Raw genomic sequence first — 15432 nt, 5'->3', positions numbered from 1 at the left:
ACTGATGAATGTAAAGTAGGCATGTGGAGTTAAGTCACGCATTTCCTTAAATAATGACAGATATATCTTTATTTGCAGCTTCGGGAAAGAGTCTTCTCTCTTTTCCACTGCAGCAGTTTGCAGCAGTAATATTACTATGCGTGTGGAAGCTTCAGGGGCAAATTCTAATCTAAGTTATGTGCAGGTCTAAAAAATCAGGACGGACGTAAGTAAGTTTGTATCCTATCGCCGTGCCGGAACATACACACAACAAACAGTGCTACTTGTTGTTTTGAAACAGAGACAGCAATCCATTAGAGAGCAATTTATGCATACAAAGCTCTGAACTCAGTTAATGATGAAGAGGCACGTGTGGAGGGGCATTTTTAAGGCTAGGTGTTGACACGCCTTCTAAAAGCAGATCCCTTGTAATTGTCAGTGGCCCTGTTCAGACCTACCATTAACATCTGTCCATCTCCAGCCAGCTCTCAAAATCCTATGCCGTTATTTAGATCTGCACGAAACTCTGATTATAACCCTAACCCTAACCCTAACTCCAATCCTGGAAGCTTCAATATACACCCTCATCTCTGGTAGTAAATGAAAAAAGACATTGATGATTACAGAAATAAACTTAACTCCACCTGGCTCCTTATATATCGACATGATTACGTCAATAATTAACTGCAAGCAACTTCAATGTGCTAGGATGGATGTTAATGCCAGGTAAATGGTGAATGATCTTGTTTTTATATTGTGCTTTTCTACCTATTGGTACCCAAAGCTCTTTACAGTCACAGATGTGTGTAGATCTACCCATTCACTCGAACAAGCACTCGGAGCAGCTGGGGTTCAGAGTCTAGCTCAAGGACACTTGAGCATCTGGCACGTTCCTGGGATCGAACCACTCGTGGACAACCCGCTCTACGTACTGAACCACTGGGTCTGAACGGGGCCAACGCGTCTTGGACGTGTTGACCTCTGTACTTTGAGTCGCCCACTTTTTTTCAGATCTCAGAGGCCATGTGTAGGTGTGGAGAAGGCAAAACTGTTTCTAAGGTAAGCAGCTGACAAGAAACATGAGACGGACGCCTGTCTGCTATGGAAGCTTTCAAAGAACAGGTGCCGTGGCCATGAAAAGTCCCCCAATCTGGCTGCCATACTGCAGTCAACCTCACGAAATCATCATCAATAGATTTTACAAACTGGGATCAAACTGTCGGCATTTACTACTGCGCGATCAGATCAACTGGAAACGTTACAGATAGTGAACCAGCTTGCTAATGGGCCTTGTAATGAGTCACGGCTGACTTGGGGATAAAATGTGACAGAACACAGTAAGACTGGGAGGTGACACCCACCTGCGAGGAAGGTCTGTGCACAGCACAGCTAAAAGGTGATAAATTGAGATGTGTTTGGTGCACAGGTACCCGCACTCACACACAAATATATACACAAACTTGGCTCTTATGCATTATTAGATTCACAAGTATTGTCCCATCCATCCTCCCGGCTCCCTCTGCATCCCTCCACTGCTGCCAAACTATTACAGAATGAGCAGAGGTACAAAACGAGAGGAGAGGAGGTGAGTAAGAGCGCCTGAGTCCGTAAGGCAGGAGAAGGTATTCTAGTTAGAGAGAAGAATGGAACACAGAAAAGGCAGAAACGCATCTGTCACGGTGAGTGGATGAATAAGGAAAGAGCCTGCTGAATCTTTCAACATTTACTTTTAGTGAGACTAGTCTACATTCACTGCTGCTCCTCTTCCCCCTGCAGACCAGAATGACCTCACCGCATGCATGAAATGCAGCTTTTTGAAGTTTTCTGTGCATCTTCAAATAGAATATGAGAGCATTATCGTGTCGCTGCCAAGCTGGCGAAGTCCACGCGAGCTTCCGACTGACGACCCCTTTGTTGGCGCGGGCATGTGCGCAGGGCGCGTGTTAGCATGATGTCTACGCAATCAGCCTGACGGCAGCTACCTTCGGTTTCCATTCAGGGAAGAAAAAAAAAGAGTTCAATTATTTTTTTATGTCCCTTTTTTTTCATTTAATTGGAAGCTTTTCTTTTTAAGCAAAGGAGCGTTTCGTGTGAATCATCAGGCTTTCACTGAAAGGCAGAGCAATAACCTGCTTAAGCAGCGGGCGAGAGTGATGTGGCTGAGTTAAAAGGTGGGGCCCTCTGAAGCGGCCATGTGACATGCAATTTATTTTTCAGTCACATGAGGAGCCGCAGAGGTGACATGCGTTTCTCACTTGCCAGCTTCCAGTTGTCCACCCACTTGTTGCTTTTCATCTAAGGGTGCATGCATATTGCACATTCTATCCATTTGAACGCATTTGCCATATAGCTGCTCCATAGCACTTCTGACCACCTGCATAATGAATGAACACGGGCTGCTTTGCTCTGACTGAATAAAAACACGCCTGCTGCTATTTCAGAAAATGCATTTTCTGTGTCTGTGCGACTGTGCAGTGCACACTCTTCCAGGCGCACGGCATATACATCAAAGTCGCGCAGAAGCAGCCGAGTGTCATTGAAGGAGTGTTTCCTGACCACAACTGTCTAAAAATAAACCCTTTTTCTATTATTGATCAGAATCTAAGTACAGCGGTGAGTATTTGGGTAAAAACTTCGAGCCACTAAAGTGAACGCTGATAACTCCATTGACTTCTGAAGCATTGCAATGAATATGGTTCCCTATTTTTAGCAGCTCTGTGATTATGATGTCTGACTACGCGAGTGCTGGCAGCCAGCACTTTGTCACTCACTGTGTGTGCCGGGCGCCGCGCGTTTGCTGTGGATACGACAGCAGTGCCGAAGCAGGCGTTCCATACAACTTCCCTTCTTATTGTGTCGCTCAATCACGGGAATCAATAGGAGCTGAGGCATCAATAGTCGCAACTGCACTGAATCTTAAACAACACAATTTGTCAATGTACAGCTGACAGTCATGACAAGCTTTTTACACAAACGGGCAGTTAGCAAGTCCTTATCTTGCAGTGTCCTTAAGGGGAAAGGGAGGCTGAGAGTCACAGTAGTCTCCCACTACTTCATGTATCCTGTGGGAATTCAGCATATGCTGTCCAATGCCTCCTTCAATGCCAGGTGTTACGTAACGCGTTTACACCAATCTGGGTAGTTTTCTTGCATCTTACAAAACCTACAACTCATCCAGCGCCTTCTTTTGTTCATCCGTGTGGAGCTCCACTCTCATTCAGGGTTGCCAGCGCTGGGCTTTTGCGCCGTCAGACACATTCATCTAAGCTCATCCACCCACAGAGACTACAGTCGGCGTGGCACATACAGTATTACGTGACAGTGCACAAAAGGAGGAGTCTGAGGAGAGATCAAACCTGACATAACATCCATTTGAGAAGTTAACCAAAGCTAAGAGGGTTTTTCGCTGCCTAAAATACTCCTCATCCATGCCTCCTTCTGCTACTCAGGGATAAATGTTAAGTGGAAGAGGCAGAGCAGAAGATTGTTTGTGCATGCAATAGGGATGCATAGTCTGTTTCAGCTGGCCACATTAAACACATTTACGTAATATAGTTCAAAATGCTTTGGAAGGTTTCCCAATTTTAATTTTTTAAATAAATGATGAGCTAAAAAAAATTATTAAAAAAAAAAGTCTGCCCCAAATACTTAAAACTATTCCCCCACACAACTAACAAAATACTGCAACCAAGCTGCATGAGCATACATTCATTTTCACTACTACCCAGATCCTGCCCCTTGCTGCACTTTGCTTTAATGCCATTTTTAAATCCTGCACATGCTGCATTTTCTTTTTAGTTAAATGGATGCTATAATGTTAGTAAAAAGAGAGAGAGGGAAAAAAGAGGGGGAAATTACCTTCTTCAGAGCTGACATTCTAGGTGGATCCTCCTCCTGCAAAGCCAGTTCACATGCTGAGGTCCCAAGCCAAGTTTGATGGGTGCGCAAATCTTAACTCAGCCCGGTGCTGATGCTGAGCCATGAGGTGTTGCTGAGCCTGCTTAGTATTCTCATCTCGCTTCCACCCCGTCCTACAGCTGGCTCTCTGTGCGCACGCCCCGAAAACCGCTGTCGTTACAACATTCAAACGCACGGGGAGCTCTAACCTGATGTGTGACACTCCAGGAAGAACGCTTGGCAATTTTTAAATTAAATTTGCTTTAATTGTTTTAGCAGTATGACCCTCCTGCTCAAGTGAAACCTGGCGGTTATCGTTCAACCAAGGGTCACAGTTAAATTCGTCGTGCATTTGATACTGAAATATAAACGTGTTATTTTTAAAATCTTTTTTCATCCAAAAAATTAAACAAAAACTCAGCAGTCAGACAGCATAAAAACTCTGTTATAATCGTGTTGTTGTATTAAACAAGGCTGATTCATATGCCGATTAAAAGAATGGACTCGACTGATCCAGGGAATACACTGGTTAAAAATATCCAGGGCTTTTGTCTTTGCTGACAACCGAATCCACTTTAAATTGACAGGAATTTGAATGATAATTGGCTCAGCGGAACCGAAGTGTTTGCTAGCTCCAAGTTTGCCATCTGTGTGTAGAGTAGTGGATGGTGAAGAGGGCAGCTGGTCAAGTCCGAGCATTATTTTGATTAGATGGGCTTAGTTAAATGGCTTGATAACTCTAGCTTTATAATGACAAGAAGAGAAGCCCCCCCCCTCCCCCCTCTCCGCTGCTTCACTCGCGTATGAAGGAAATGTGAAGAGGGCTAACTTTAAAAGCAACTGTAGCTAGCTAAGCCTGCTAGCTTGTTAGCATAACATAGCGTCCCGGGGAACTCTGTGCCATCGAAGTTGGAGTCTTTTTCGTGTAGACTTGACTGGATATATCGATATGGCACGTAGGGCAGACGGTGAGCGCAACCCGTTTCGTCCACGCTATTAGTCTAATACAAAACACGTTGTATGTAAGAAGTTAGCGCGCTAACTTAGCTAGCTTACAAAGTCTCGCGTTAAGAAGGCTGGTCGTAAACAAACGCACGTGCTCCACTTTTTTCATTAGTTTTCGCCCCAGCTTGCCAACCCTTGTTTCCATTTACTATACAGAACCACTGGTAGTGTATAAGGGTTACATCTTTGTACAATTAACCATATTCAAAGAGTTTGTCGCCAAGCTAAAGGCCATTTTGCCAGTAATATGTTAATGTTAAAAACACCCCAAACAGGTCATTTTTTTCTCGTTTCTCTTCGTGTCTTGTTGTTGGTCAACATTAGCTTGGCAAATGTAAATACATCACTCACACCTTACTTGGCTTAGTTTTTTTTAAATTTGATTTTATGCACAAATAAATCTACTACCTCATTGTCTACATTTTATAATCTTAGCAACTACCATTCCACTCTACCGTATGTGTCTATGTACCTCTGTCCTCTCTATATTTTTTAGCATGTTGTTAGTTTTTTTCTGGTGATGTTTAGTATTATTTGCAGTAATATTATGGCAGCAGCACTATGCCTACATGTATGGAGGACTACACGTGCCAAGAATAACTAACCGCACAATACTAATAGGAATTAAACATTAAGTTAATCTATAAACGTGAAAAATTACAAACACGTTTTCAAACAAAATATGAATCTATCAACTAATAATTCAAATTATAAAGAGATTCACAAAAACAAGCATAAATTCAAAAGTTAATATGAGAATCCAATTTAAGAATAGAAATAGCTGGGCTAAAAATGTAATACTGGACATGGATTTCATTCAGGCAAGAAATTTTCTTTTCATTTTGTCTTGTTTTGTGACACATGTAGTCGGGAAACAAAATAAACCAGCGCAATATTCACCATGGGATATGACACTTCCCATGTACAGCATGAACATGGCCTACAGTATCAAGTATCACTGGTTTCAAGGATAATGGTCAAGTGCATTTGGCTTTATGCTTTTTTTTCCTGAAGAAATACATTCATGAGTAGATTATGCAAAATGAAATACAGACGTCCAACAATTGTAGGTTAACAGCTTGTGTTTTGTTTTTCAGTGTTCCAGTCGAAAGTACTCCAGAGACTTTACCCTCCAACTCGCAACGTGGAGAAGGAGCCGAGCCCACCACGGATTGTAGAGGCCCTCGCCAAAAAACCCCATGCAAAAAGTGAGGCCACATTAGCATGGAAAGCTCACACAATTACTGCCACACTTCTTCGCTTTATATGGGTTCCATTGCATTCTTTTATTTACCATGCCTGTCTCAGGAGATGCTGCAAAGAGCCAGAGCGCGGCCAATCCAGGCAGGCGGCTCTACACGGTCCTACCTCCTCCCGCAGACTACAACATACATTCACAGGAATCTGTCACACTTCCTCAGCTCGAAAGCATAAATAGTGCAGAGGACCCAGCTGGTAAGACAACCATTATCTTGCGTTTATAGACTTGGCGCTGTGCACCATAAAGCTAGGAGAGATTTACGGTACGGGCTGTCTCAAGGTTGGCTCTCTCTGGTATAGAAGACACTCTTTCTGACAGTGTCAGTTAAGAGAAACAGACAGTGAAAATCTAACTGAGGAGAACTTGAATGTAATGCAAACGGACTTTGAGCACGAGTGATCCTGCCTTCACTTTAAATGTGTTTGTCGGGATATTGAGGACACAATCAAGCCTGTTGATGTCATGTTCGCGGCCGAGTTGCGAGTTGATTAATGCCGAGCTGAAATCTTCATGATCTGTGATGAGTTGAGTAGATGTCTGGCCGTGTGGCTCAAGGATAGTTGCAGTTGATGTGCATCATTTAAAGACTGTTTATTTTGTCGGTCAAATCAATCAGGCCGTAATAAATGTCCCGACTCATTACACATGCCTCTGTATTCATCATCTTCACATAAAATAGACCATCTCCTTCCTGACAGACTTCAGTGAAATGAAAGAGATTTGTTGGTTTGCAGCGTCTGTGCAAGGGTACCCACCGGAATGAGTAACCGAGTTAAGTTTGATTAATTGCACTTGTGAGTGTTAACAGTTCTGGATTGGGCACATTTTTGATTTAGTGGGCAGTGAGCCTTCATGGCAAATGCAATGCAGTGTTGTTTAAGGTCAGCTTGGCTTTGGTTTCATGAAGAGGCCATAGTTGTTGATGTGGTGTAGTAATGACTAATGTGTAGTACTGAAATAAAAGATCGGCCTCCACTTTGTACAATGCAAAGGCCACTACAGCAAATAAGAATACTCCATATTTCTGCTCTGTGGTAGGACTCAGTTAGCTGTTCTAGTGTTTTGAGAGGCATTTTTCCCTTTAGTTACCACAGAAAGCACTGTTTCTTCATTATAATAATCACCAGCCTGCAATTTTATTGTTCTCTCTTAATTTCTTAATAATGTAGCTAATTAAATGCACTTAGGCCTGCGAGATTCCCTTTATGAGCGACGTACTGATGTGAAGTACTCTGGCTCATTTAAATCTACCACAAAAGGATAAATAATAAAAACATGTTTAGCATATCTGGGAAAAAATCTTGTGGGACAGCCTAGGCTTACGCAAGACTTGAATTTCTTTCAGCACTGCGGTCAGCTTCGCTTCTGTTGCTACTGCCAGCCAGTCCACTGCTCCCCGGCGTGACCAAGAATTTAAAGGGTAGCTGGTTTCTTTGACCTCTCGTTGCCTCTCTAGTTGATAAGTGGAGGGGAGGAGTGGGGCAGAGCTGCCCAGCCAACAGGAATGCTGTTTCTGAATGAGCGCCCGTTTGAGCGGTACTTATTCTTGGTTAAGTTTAAAGTTTTGACTTTAACTGGGGAGCGCTGGGAATCGGGGAAGTGTGAGGCAGGTGTTACTCGGTGGCTGCTCTTTAGATTTTCCGTCTCCCCTACTCTCTGTGCTCCCATATCGCTTATTTTAATACAGCCCAATTCCCAATAAAGCCGTTCCCATTCACATACTTTTCTGTTTTCCCTGTCAGGCAGTGGACCGAGTTTGAAATACCTGACTGAAACGCGGCCCATTAAAACTAGATTGTCAACCAGCAGAGACTTCTCAGGCATTACTGCAGCTCTGCGCCGTTAAAATCCAGATTTTATGAGCACGTCATGCACAACAGTTAAAGACAATGGCTGTGCTGTGACTTCAGCTGTATTTATGGAAATGATTATTCTGACAAACGGGATGATAAAATGTCTTATTTGTCTCATGTAGCAGACAGCCTCCGTACTATAGGGACTATGCTGACAAGTCCCTGTCAACTCTGTCTACTAATCCTCATTCACATAGGGACCAGTATTACCTGGTGACCTCTTCTAATGTGTTTTAATTGCAGAAGTCATATGTGATCTTGAGAACATGCAAACTAGCCTTGTACGTAATTTGTGAAGAAAAAAAATCACACTACAAATAACCCACCTTGTTTGTCTGAAAACAGCTCTCCTGTGATAATAATCATAAGTGTCTGGTCAGTATTATCTTTTCAAGGGTTCAGGGTGGTTTCAGAGAGGCTCACGTTGAGCTGCTTTCAACCAATGGAATTCACATTATAGAAATTTGTTTTTTTTTTCGTCAATGCATTTCCTCACAAAATAATGTTGAAAGGTGCAGTGAAGAGGAGAGATTTACTGAGATTCTTAAGAAAAAAAAAACTTGAAAAACTGCTGAATTAAAACAGGACCACAGCAGGATTGGTATCATTCATTCATTTGATATTGCATCGAGCATCCAACGTCAAAAATATGAGAAATGACTCACATAAAAATGGTACTTGGAAAAATAAAAAAAGTGAATAATAAATTTGCCCCTGGGCCCAGTTTTTTCAAATGTTCAATTTGTCATTTTAAAATAAAATCCGAAGTCTGTAATAATAGAGCGTTATTCATTTTTCATTTTTCTTTCTCGTTTTCGGATTCTCAGTAAAACATCAAACAAACTAACGATATCCGCGCCGTAGGGGCTCCTTTGGTGATTTCCAGGAGGTAGTGTGTATGAGACAAGCCAAGGGGATACATTTTTCTGCACCTTGAATAGCTTCCGCATACCTTCAGTCTCCCTTGATGCTCCATCAGGCACGTTGCGGGAATCAGAAGGAGACGAACCGTTACAAGCAGCGTGGACTTTGTAGAGTTTGTATTGTCTTTTCAATCAGAGACCACACCGTCTGATTTTGCTGATTAGGAGGCAATCAGCTAAAATGAAGGAGTCTAATCAGCACAATCAGCCGGTGCAATGATTGGATGGAAGCCTTCACAATATGGGACACTCCTGGGTTTCAGACACCCTACTATTGTAGCCAGTCAGTATGCATTCAGAAGTCCCACCTAAATGTGACACTATTTAGTCTTTGACTAAACACTTATTGTATAAACACTTATAATAATGTTTCGAGGCTGAACTTCACTCTTTTGTTGCCAGCTGTGGAGAAAGCCCATGATGGCGATGAACAGTCGGATGAAGGCAAAGAGGCAGAAGAACAACAGTGGAGGAAGAGGAGAAGAAGGAAGAGGAAGCAAGGCTCCGAGAAGCACGGGGAAGCCACGGGGAGCGAGTCCAGCAGGGACCAGAGTCAAGCGGCCGAGGACGAGGGAGGAGAGCGCATCAGCAAGAACAAGAGGAGGAAGCTGAAGAAGAAACGGCACAAGGAGAAGCTGCTCTCCATGGGTTTGATGCCCCAGGCTGCTGCACTGGAGTTCACCTACCAAAAAGAGGAGGAGGAGGAGGAGGAGGAGGAGGATAACGAGAGGAGAGCTGCTGAGGTGTCAGACTTCCTGAGGACAACAATGGAAATCTATATGTCAGATTGTAAGTATTGGCCACTTGTTCAGGTCTTTTAATGAAACAATACGTCGCAGTTTTATCTTAAAAGTCAACACCTTCCCACAACAAAGTTGAGGTTTTTGGTCATTTCGGGTGCTGTTACACAAAAAGCTGCTGCCATTCCTATGTGTACTTTACGAGCGCATAATTATATCCTGGCATAACGTTGAAAGTAAGTAAATGAAAAGTGATGCCCCGCGGAATGGAACATCTGTGCTTTCCTGAGATACAACAGTGGCATATTTAACTGAACAGAAGAAAGAAGACAGCACGAGTTATTAGACGGAAGGACAAAAGCTAAACTTTTTGAGCTCAGAGTGTGTGAATGGGAGAGACATACTCATTTACTACAATCAGTATCTATGCTGACTTGCCAAAATATTGGGTACACTAGGGAAAACAAATTAATTGTAATATAACAATGCTGCACTTAATCCCTTTTGATGACCGTTATAATGTTGAGTTTATGGTGATCATTTTGCTTCTGTATTTCTATCATCACCTAACCCATGACTGAAATGTCAACGCATTGAAAAACGTGTCAGTACAACACAATGCAGTCCAATAGTGCAACAAAACATTTTTTCCAAAGTGAAAACACAGTTGAATCAGCAGCTGTTTTCACTAGTGTACCTAATAAATTGGCGAACGAGTGTATATCTGATAATGGGCAATCGCCTGCAAAGAATCAATACATTTTTTATTTTTTTTACTTATAAGGAATAAAAAGATCATTTGCACCATCCATGCATTACAAAAGTCTCTCTCATAGGAATCAGTAGTCACTGAGTTTTTAATCAAGGTTTCTTACTGACAGAATTTAGTTAATTAAACTGTGCGGTGTGCTGCAGATTAGGCCATGGCCAGTGTGCAAAACAAGAGCCAGTTCCACAGTACAGCTACAGCAGCTTTGTAGATAAGCGAGATTAGTTATAATAATAATAATAATAATAAAGATAAGGCATGGAGCTGCACAGATACAGTAAACTGCCATTTACACTAAATATTACTAATAATATCCCCTATAATAAATGTATAAATTGCTACATGTCATCTTGTTGCCTTATTTAACTGACCATGTGGTTGTAAAGCCTCTTTGAACATAGACGAGGCCCCTCGCCTGTCTGCTACAGTGGACGACCTCCTGGGCGGCATAGCGGGCGGATGCAAGCACCACTCCGTCCTGAAGCAGCTCTACGACCTCAAGGTCTTCGTCCAACGTCACGAGAGAGACAAGCTGGAAAATGCTCTGAAGGTGCTGGACAACAGCTCCTCTATGACTGCTGGTGAGTCCCAACACAGGTAGTCAAAATGGTATTTTCAAGGTAGAATAAGTTGCGTGTTGTGGAAAAAGCTCAGAAAAAGAGGCTTAATGCTTGTTGCGTGAAATCACACCTCGCCTTTTCATGCTGGATCTTGCTCTTACTCTTCCTTGACCTGTCCTTGCAGGTTAATACTTGCCTGCGTCTGTCCCCGCTCGCCTGATATTCATTGTTCTCTAACACTGATGTTTATTATCCACCTGAATGTACCTGCCCTTACTTGCTTTTACCAGCCTTTACCTGTGTGTACCTGCCCTCGATGCGCTAACGCAAGAGCTGGTCCTGCACCTCACACACTTAAGTGACCTCCACCATGTTGTTAACTAACATGTTTCAACTTGTTCAACCCACCTTAACTCAGTTAAAGCATCTCTTGAGTCCCCAGACATGTTTCCACCTATTGAGTGTGTTTATCTGCTAGCTGGCCGCGTAATAGGATCAGCAGGGACTTTGCTGCTGACACACACACACACACCAGTGTGCAGTATATGTGTGAGACAAGCCAAGGGGATACAGGCCACTGCCATATCTGTGCCGCTCTCTGTCACCGTGTAAAAACTAGTTTGCTATCTCGTGAGCGGAGAGCCCACAGAGCCTAACTCAGCCGTGTCTATCCTGTCCATGCACCTGCTCCGCAGCTACCTGAAAGCTTTCCTAACCTCCCCACTCTCTGCAATACAGCATATTGAATGAGTCATGCTTCAATTCGCTGTTCTTAAAATGCTACTGTTTTCAGTGGGAGTGTCTAAGCATTTAACAGCAGCTTGTGAGTCTTTACGTTTCCCAAGGCTTGATTCATCTTCGTGATGCTAGCGCAGGCGTTTCTTCTGCGTCCTTCGACGCGTTCGTGAAAACTTTTTAACGTTCAGCATCTTGGATTTTGATCCTGCATTCACTGCCACGCCAGAGCTTATCTGTGCACGTGTGTGCCTTTCGCTGAAGCTCTCCTCTCTCGGTCCCTCCTGCTTCTCATTTCAGATTCTGCACGTGTTTTAATAAAATTCCAGCTTTTCAGAAATAAGCATAGAATGATTCTGTCTCAAGCAAAACAAAGATGTGCGCAGATGAACGTGTACAGGAAGTGGATTCAAACGCCGGATGGAGGTTTTGACATATTATTCCGAAAATACAGCGGCAAGACGGCCTCTTCGGTGCAATCGCTCGGTGTTCCTGTGGCATTGTGCTGTCAGCAGTAACTGAAATGTTTGGCTCTGTCTCTTTTGTCTTTCAGAGGAAATCGCTGCAGTCGTTTCCCTGTTCCAATACTGGATCACAGACATTCTCCCCATGCGGGGAGGCGAGAAGACAATGCTTTCCACGACACACCCATGAGACTGTCAGTCACACAGAGACACAGACGCCTCGGAAGGATTCCTTCTGCCACTACTGTAGTACATGTAAATATGTAAAAGGTCTTTTTTATTATTAAATGTTTCAGATTTTTGCTCAGTGCCTGTGTCAAAGCTCTCATTTCCTACTCCTAGTGAAGTAAACAAAGCTTGGTGAATCCTTCCACCCAACGCGAGCAAGCTTTAAATTTCCAACATCGACCGAGCCGTTCCTTACCTTCCTGTTGTTGTTATTTTTTGTGCAGTTCAAATGAATCGAACATTCAGTTAATGTTAGCATCGCGCTCATTCTCCTCGTCTGACCCCCTAATTGCCAGAAAAGCAAATGTCAGCTCTGCGCAGCTCTCCGATGTTTGCAGATGTTCTGACATTTAAGCTTGGCCGGCTAACCTAATGGCTCCTCAATTATCTACAGTACTCTCCTCACAAATCCATTTCTGACCACATTGCTACTCCATGTGCCTCTTAATGTGGTATTTGCCACTTCAGCTGTGTCTGCGGGGACGTTAACCTAATGCTGTCTGTGCACATGCTCGTTAAGAGGCTAAGCCAAAAGGAGCGGTAATGGCTGCATTACATCTACATCTTCCACAAATACTCTGCTTTATCTGAAGTGGCAACAGTATGTTGGCGACGGACCTTTTAAACTGTTGCCACCCAGGGAGCTGGCATCCTAAGATTCTGCATTGCCATAGCTGTGTACAGCTCCGGCAGTCTGTTTTAATTCGACGCTCAGTGCCAGGGGAAGAGATCAGGAAAAGGCCAAAGATTATCTCAGCTGGACAGAGGCATTTTGGGAACCCACGTTCCCAGTATAGGAGCGACTGATGGCCCAGATCCGGATGTACCAGTGGACGCTAGCAGGTTACATTATCCACGGCAACACACAGCTCGTCTCGCCGAGTGCGAGATGTGAGCAATTAGCATGAGGGCTGCCATCTGTGGCCTCCATTCACGGGTGGACGCACCAGGTGTTGCATCTGATGGAAGTCCATGGGCTCATTATGCAAACATTAGCCAGAGGAGAAAATAAGGGCAGACACTGCCTGACATGCTTATACAGGATCATATAAAGGTGGTCATTCTAGGCATGCAAAGTGACTCCAGGGACTGCAATGCTGGTCCACTACTTTGGTCCAAACTGGAATATCTCCACAACTATAAAATGGAGTGACATTAGAATTGGCACAGGTATCCGAGAGCCACAAGGCTGTCAGTGTTGTCCCGTAAAGCTAAAAGCAAGGTAAAGTACTACCCAGCCAACCCCTTCATGTGAACTGGGTTCTGCTCAAGGCTCCTTCATGTTAAAAGCGAATTTTTCTTGCTCTTCACTAGCTCATGATGACTCCGGACTCTTTAGCGACAATTTAGGTTCATATTGAGGCAACATAAATTAAACTGAAAGGAACTTCTTCTCAGGGACTTGCAATAAAATTGGATGCAGCCTTTTTAATTTGTCTAACCCCAGCATGATGTTTATATTTGTGGTTTTGAGGGATACGTCTCAATAACTATCAGATGGACTACCATCACATTTGCCAGTCTAATATTTTACCCTTTTTGGATTTTGTCTTATCTAGCACTTTAAGGTATATTGCCCCCTTTGGTGCATAAAACAGCCAGTGGGCCTCACGTGGTTTTTCAGAGGCACCATGACTTTGCAGCATTATTGCCAGAGTTTGATTATTCATGGGTGCATGAGTTGGGTGGCAGAACTGGGTCCTATTACCAGAGATGAGAGGAAGGTCATTGTTGGATGCACTCACTGGAGAGAGTTCCTCTCGCCGTTCAGAGAGAGACGTTATCGGCACAGCCGCCTCATTATAAGACCTTACTCTGGGTCGAGGGCCCTGAGGCCAGGGAGGATATTAAAGCTTAGAGAAATTCGCTGACATGACAGCAGAAGCCATTCTCAACAAACACAGGAAAAAAACACACATCCATACCAACTAACTTGGCAGATTTAAATGGATTCTGTGCTTCTGGCTTCAAGTTGTTTCTCTGTGACAGGGGTCTTCAACGTTTTTCTGGCCAAGAATCCCCAAACTAATGGAAAATAAAGTATTAAGCTAATCAAATATTATTTTTTTTATTTGAACGTGCAACTCTAGGGTGGCTGTGCAACTACAGTAAACATACCTGACATAAATATACCTATATATATATTTATATATCATGGGCTGTTGGTTAATAATGCAGCATGCGTCTGAGGGACATTTGTCTGGGGACTGAACAGGCTCTCAGTGGCAGGCAGTGTGTATTATGTGGCCTTGGGATTGGCTCCGCAGCAACAGGGGCGGGGCCTCTTGTACAGAGCTTAGATTGACAGTCCAAAAGGCGTTGAATAAAGGCAAGTGGACTTGTAGAATTTCTTGAAGACGTTTCATCCAAGTAGCTTCTTTAGTTCTGACAGACTGGTGGGAAGTTGAGGTTTAAATAGGAAAACTCTGTGGGTCTTCTAGAAATTTGCTAGATGCCTTTATTCGACGCGTTTTAGATTACCACGACCTGGATGACTGAGAACCTTCATGCACTGAGACTGACAGGTCTTGGCTAGTGCAGTGTGAATCAGTGCGCTGTTGCGACAGCTCATGTATCGCTGAATCAGTGCTGACTGAAAGATAACGTCTTCTGCCTCCATTTTCTCTTTACTAAAATATGTCGGATTTATGTTACTGTGTATTTAAAGAAATTTAAATTTGTGGGGGGAAATTGGGGGTAAAATTTTAAAAAATATATTAAAAAAATGTCTAATCAGCCAAAGATTTTGTGACCCCTCCTGCAGTACTGCCTCAGAACCCACAGGGGTCGCGGACCCCCTGTTGAAGACCTATGCTCTATGAGGTTATTGAAAGAGCTGTTAATGTAAGAAATTATTACACTTGATGATACTGTGTACTTAAAGTGATTAGATTTGGGGGTCAAACTCCCTTCAGACTGATAAAAAAAATACACACCAATATCTTTAAAAAACATCCCATATAAACTCTCCACAAAATATATCTAAAACCTGAAAGGTTGTTTTTATACAGATTTTGA

General features: G+C 43.2%; 2 protein-coding genes across 8 annotated transcripts in view; one reads left to right on the top strand and one right to left on the bottom strand.

Annotated features, from left to right (window-relative positions):
• Positions 1–4156, bottom strand: part of dlgap2a (discs, large (Drosophila) homolog-associated protein 2a) — a 174920-nt gene extending 170764 nt beyond the window's left edge. For all 6 annotated transcript variants that reach the window (XM_047610952.1, XM_047610953.1, XM_047610955.1 and 3 more), the window contains exon 1: positions 3838–4156. In XM_047610952.1, the coding sequence (XP_047466908.1) occupies positions 3838–3855 (18 nt within the window). In that variant the 5' untranslated portion in view covers positions 3856–4156. The remainder of the gene's footprint in view (positions 1–3837) is intronic.
• Positions 4157–4505: 349 nt separating this feature from the next.
• Positions 4506–12494, top strand: LOC125023778 (glutamate-rich protein 1). Of its 2 annotated transcripts, none has more exons than XM_047611292.1 (6): positions 4506–4844; positions 5979–6089; positions 6190–6336; positions 9321–9707; positions 10829–11008; positions 12276–12494. In XM_047611292.1, exons 1-6 carry the CDS (start codon positions 4826–4828, stop codon positions 12374–12376), a joined length of 945 nt encoding a protein of 314 aa, XP_047467248.1. In that variant the 5' UTR covers positions 4506–4825; the 3' UTR covers positions 12377–12494. The 2 variants fall into 2 exon arrangements, with proteins under 2 accessions (XP_047467248.1, XP_047467247.1); XM_047611291.1 differs by having other exon boundaries at positions 4508–4844; positions 10814–11008.
• The last annotated feature ends 2938 nt before the right edge of the window (positions 12495–15432 follow it).

Source organism: Mugil cephalus, chromosome 17, assembly GCF_022458985.1.
Source record: "Mugil cephalus isolate CIBA_MC_2020 chromosome 17, CIBA_Mcephalus_1.1, whole genome shotgun sequence".
Taxonomy (NCBI): Eukaryota; Metazoa; Chordata; class Actinopteri; order Mugiliformes; family Mugilidae; genus Mugil; species Mugil cephalus.
This window is presented reverse-complemented; position numbering and strand designations above follow the sequence as displayed.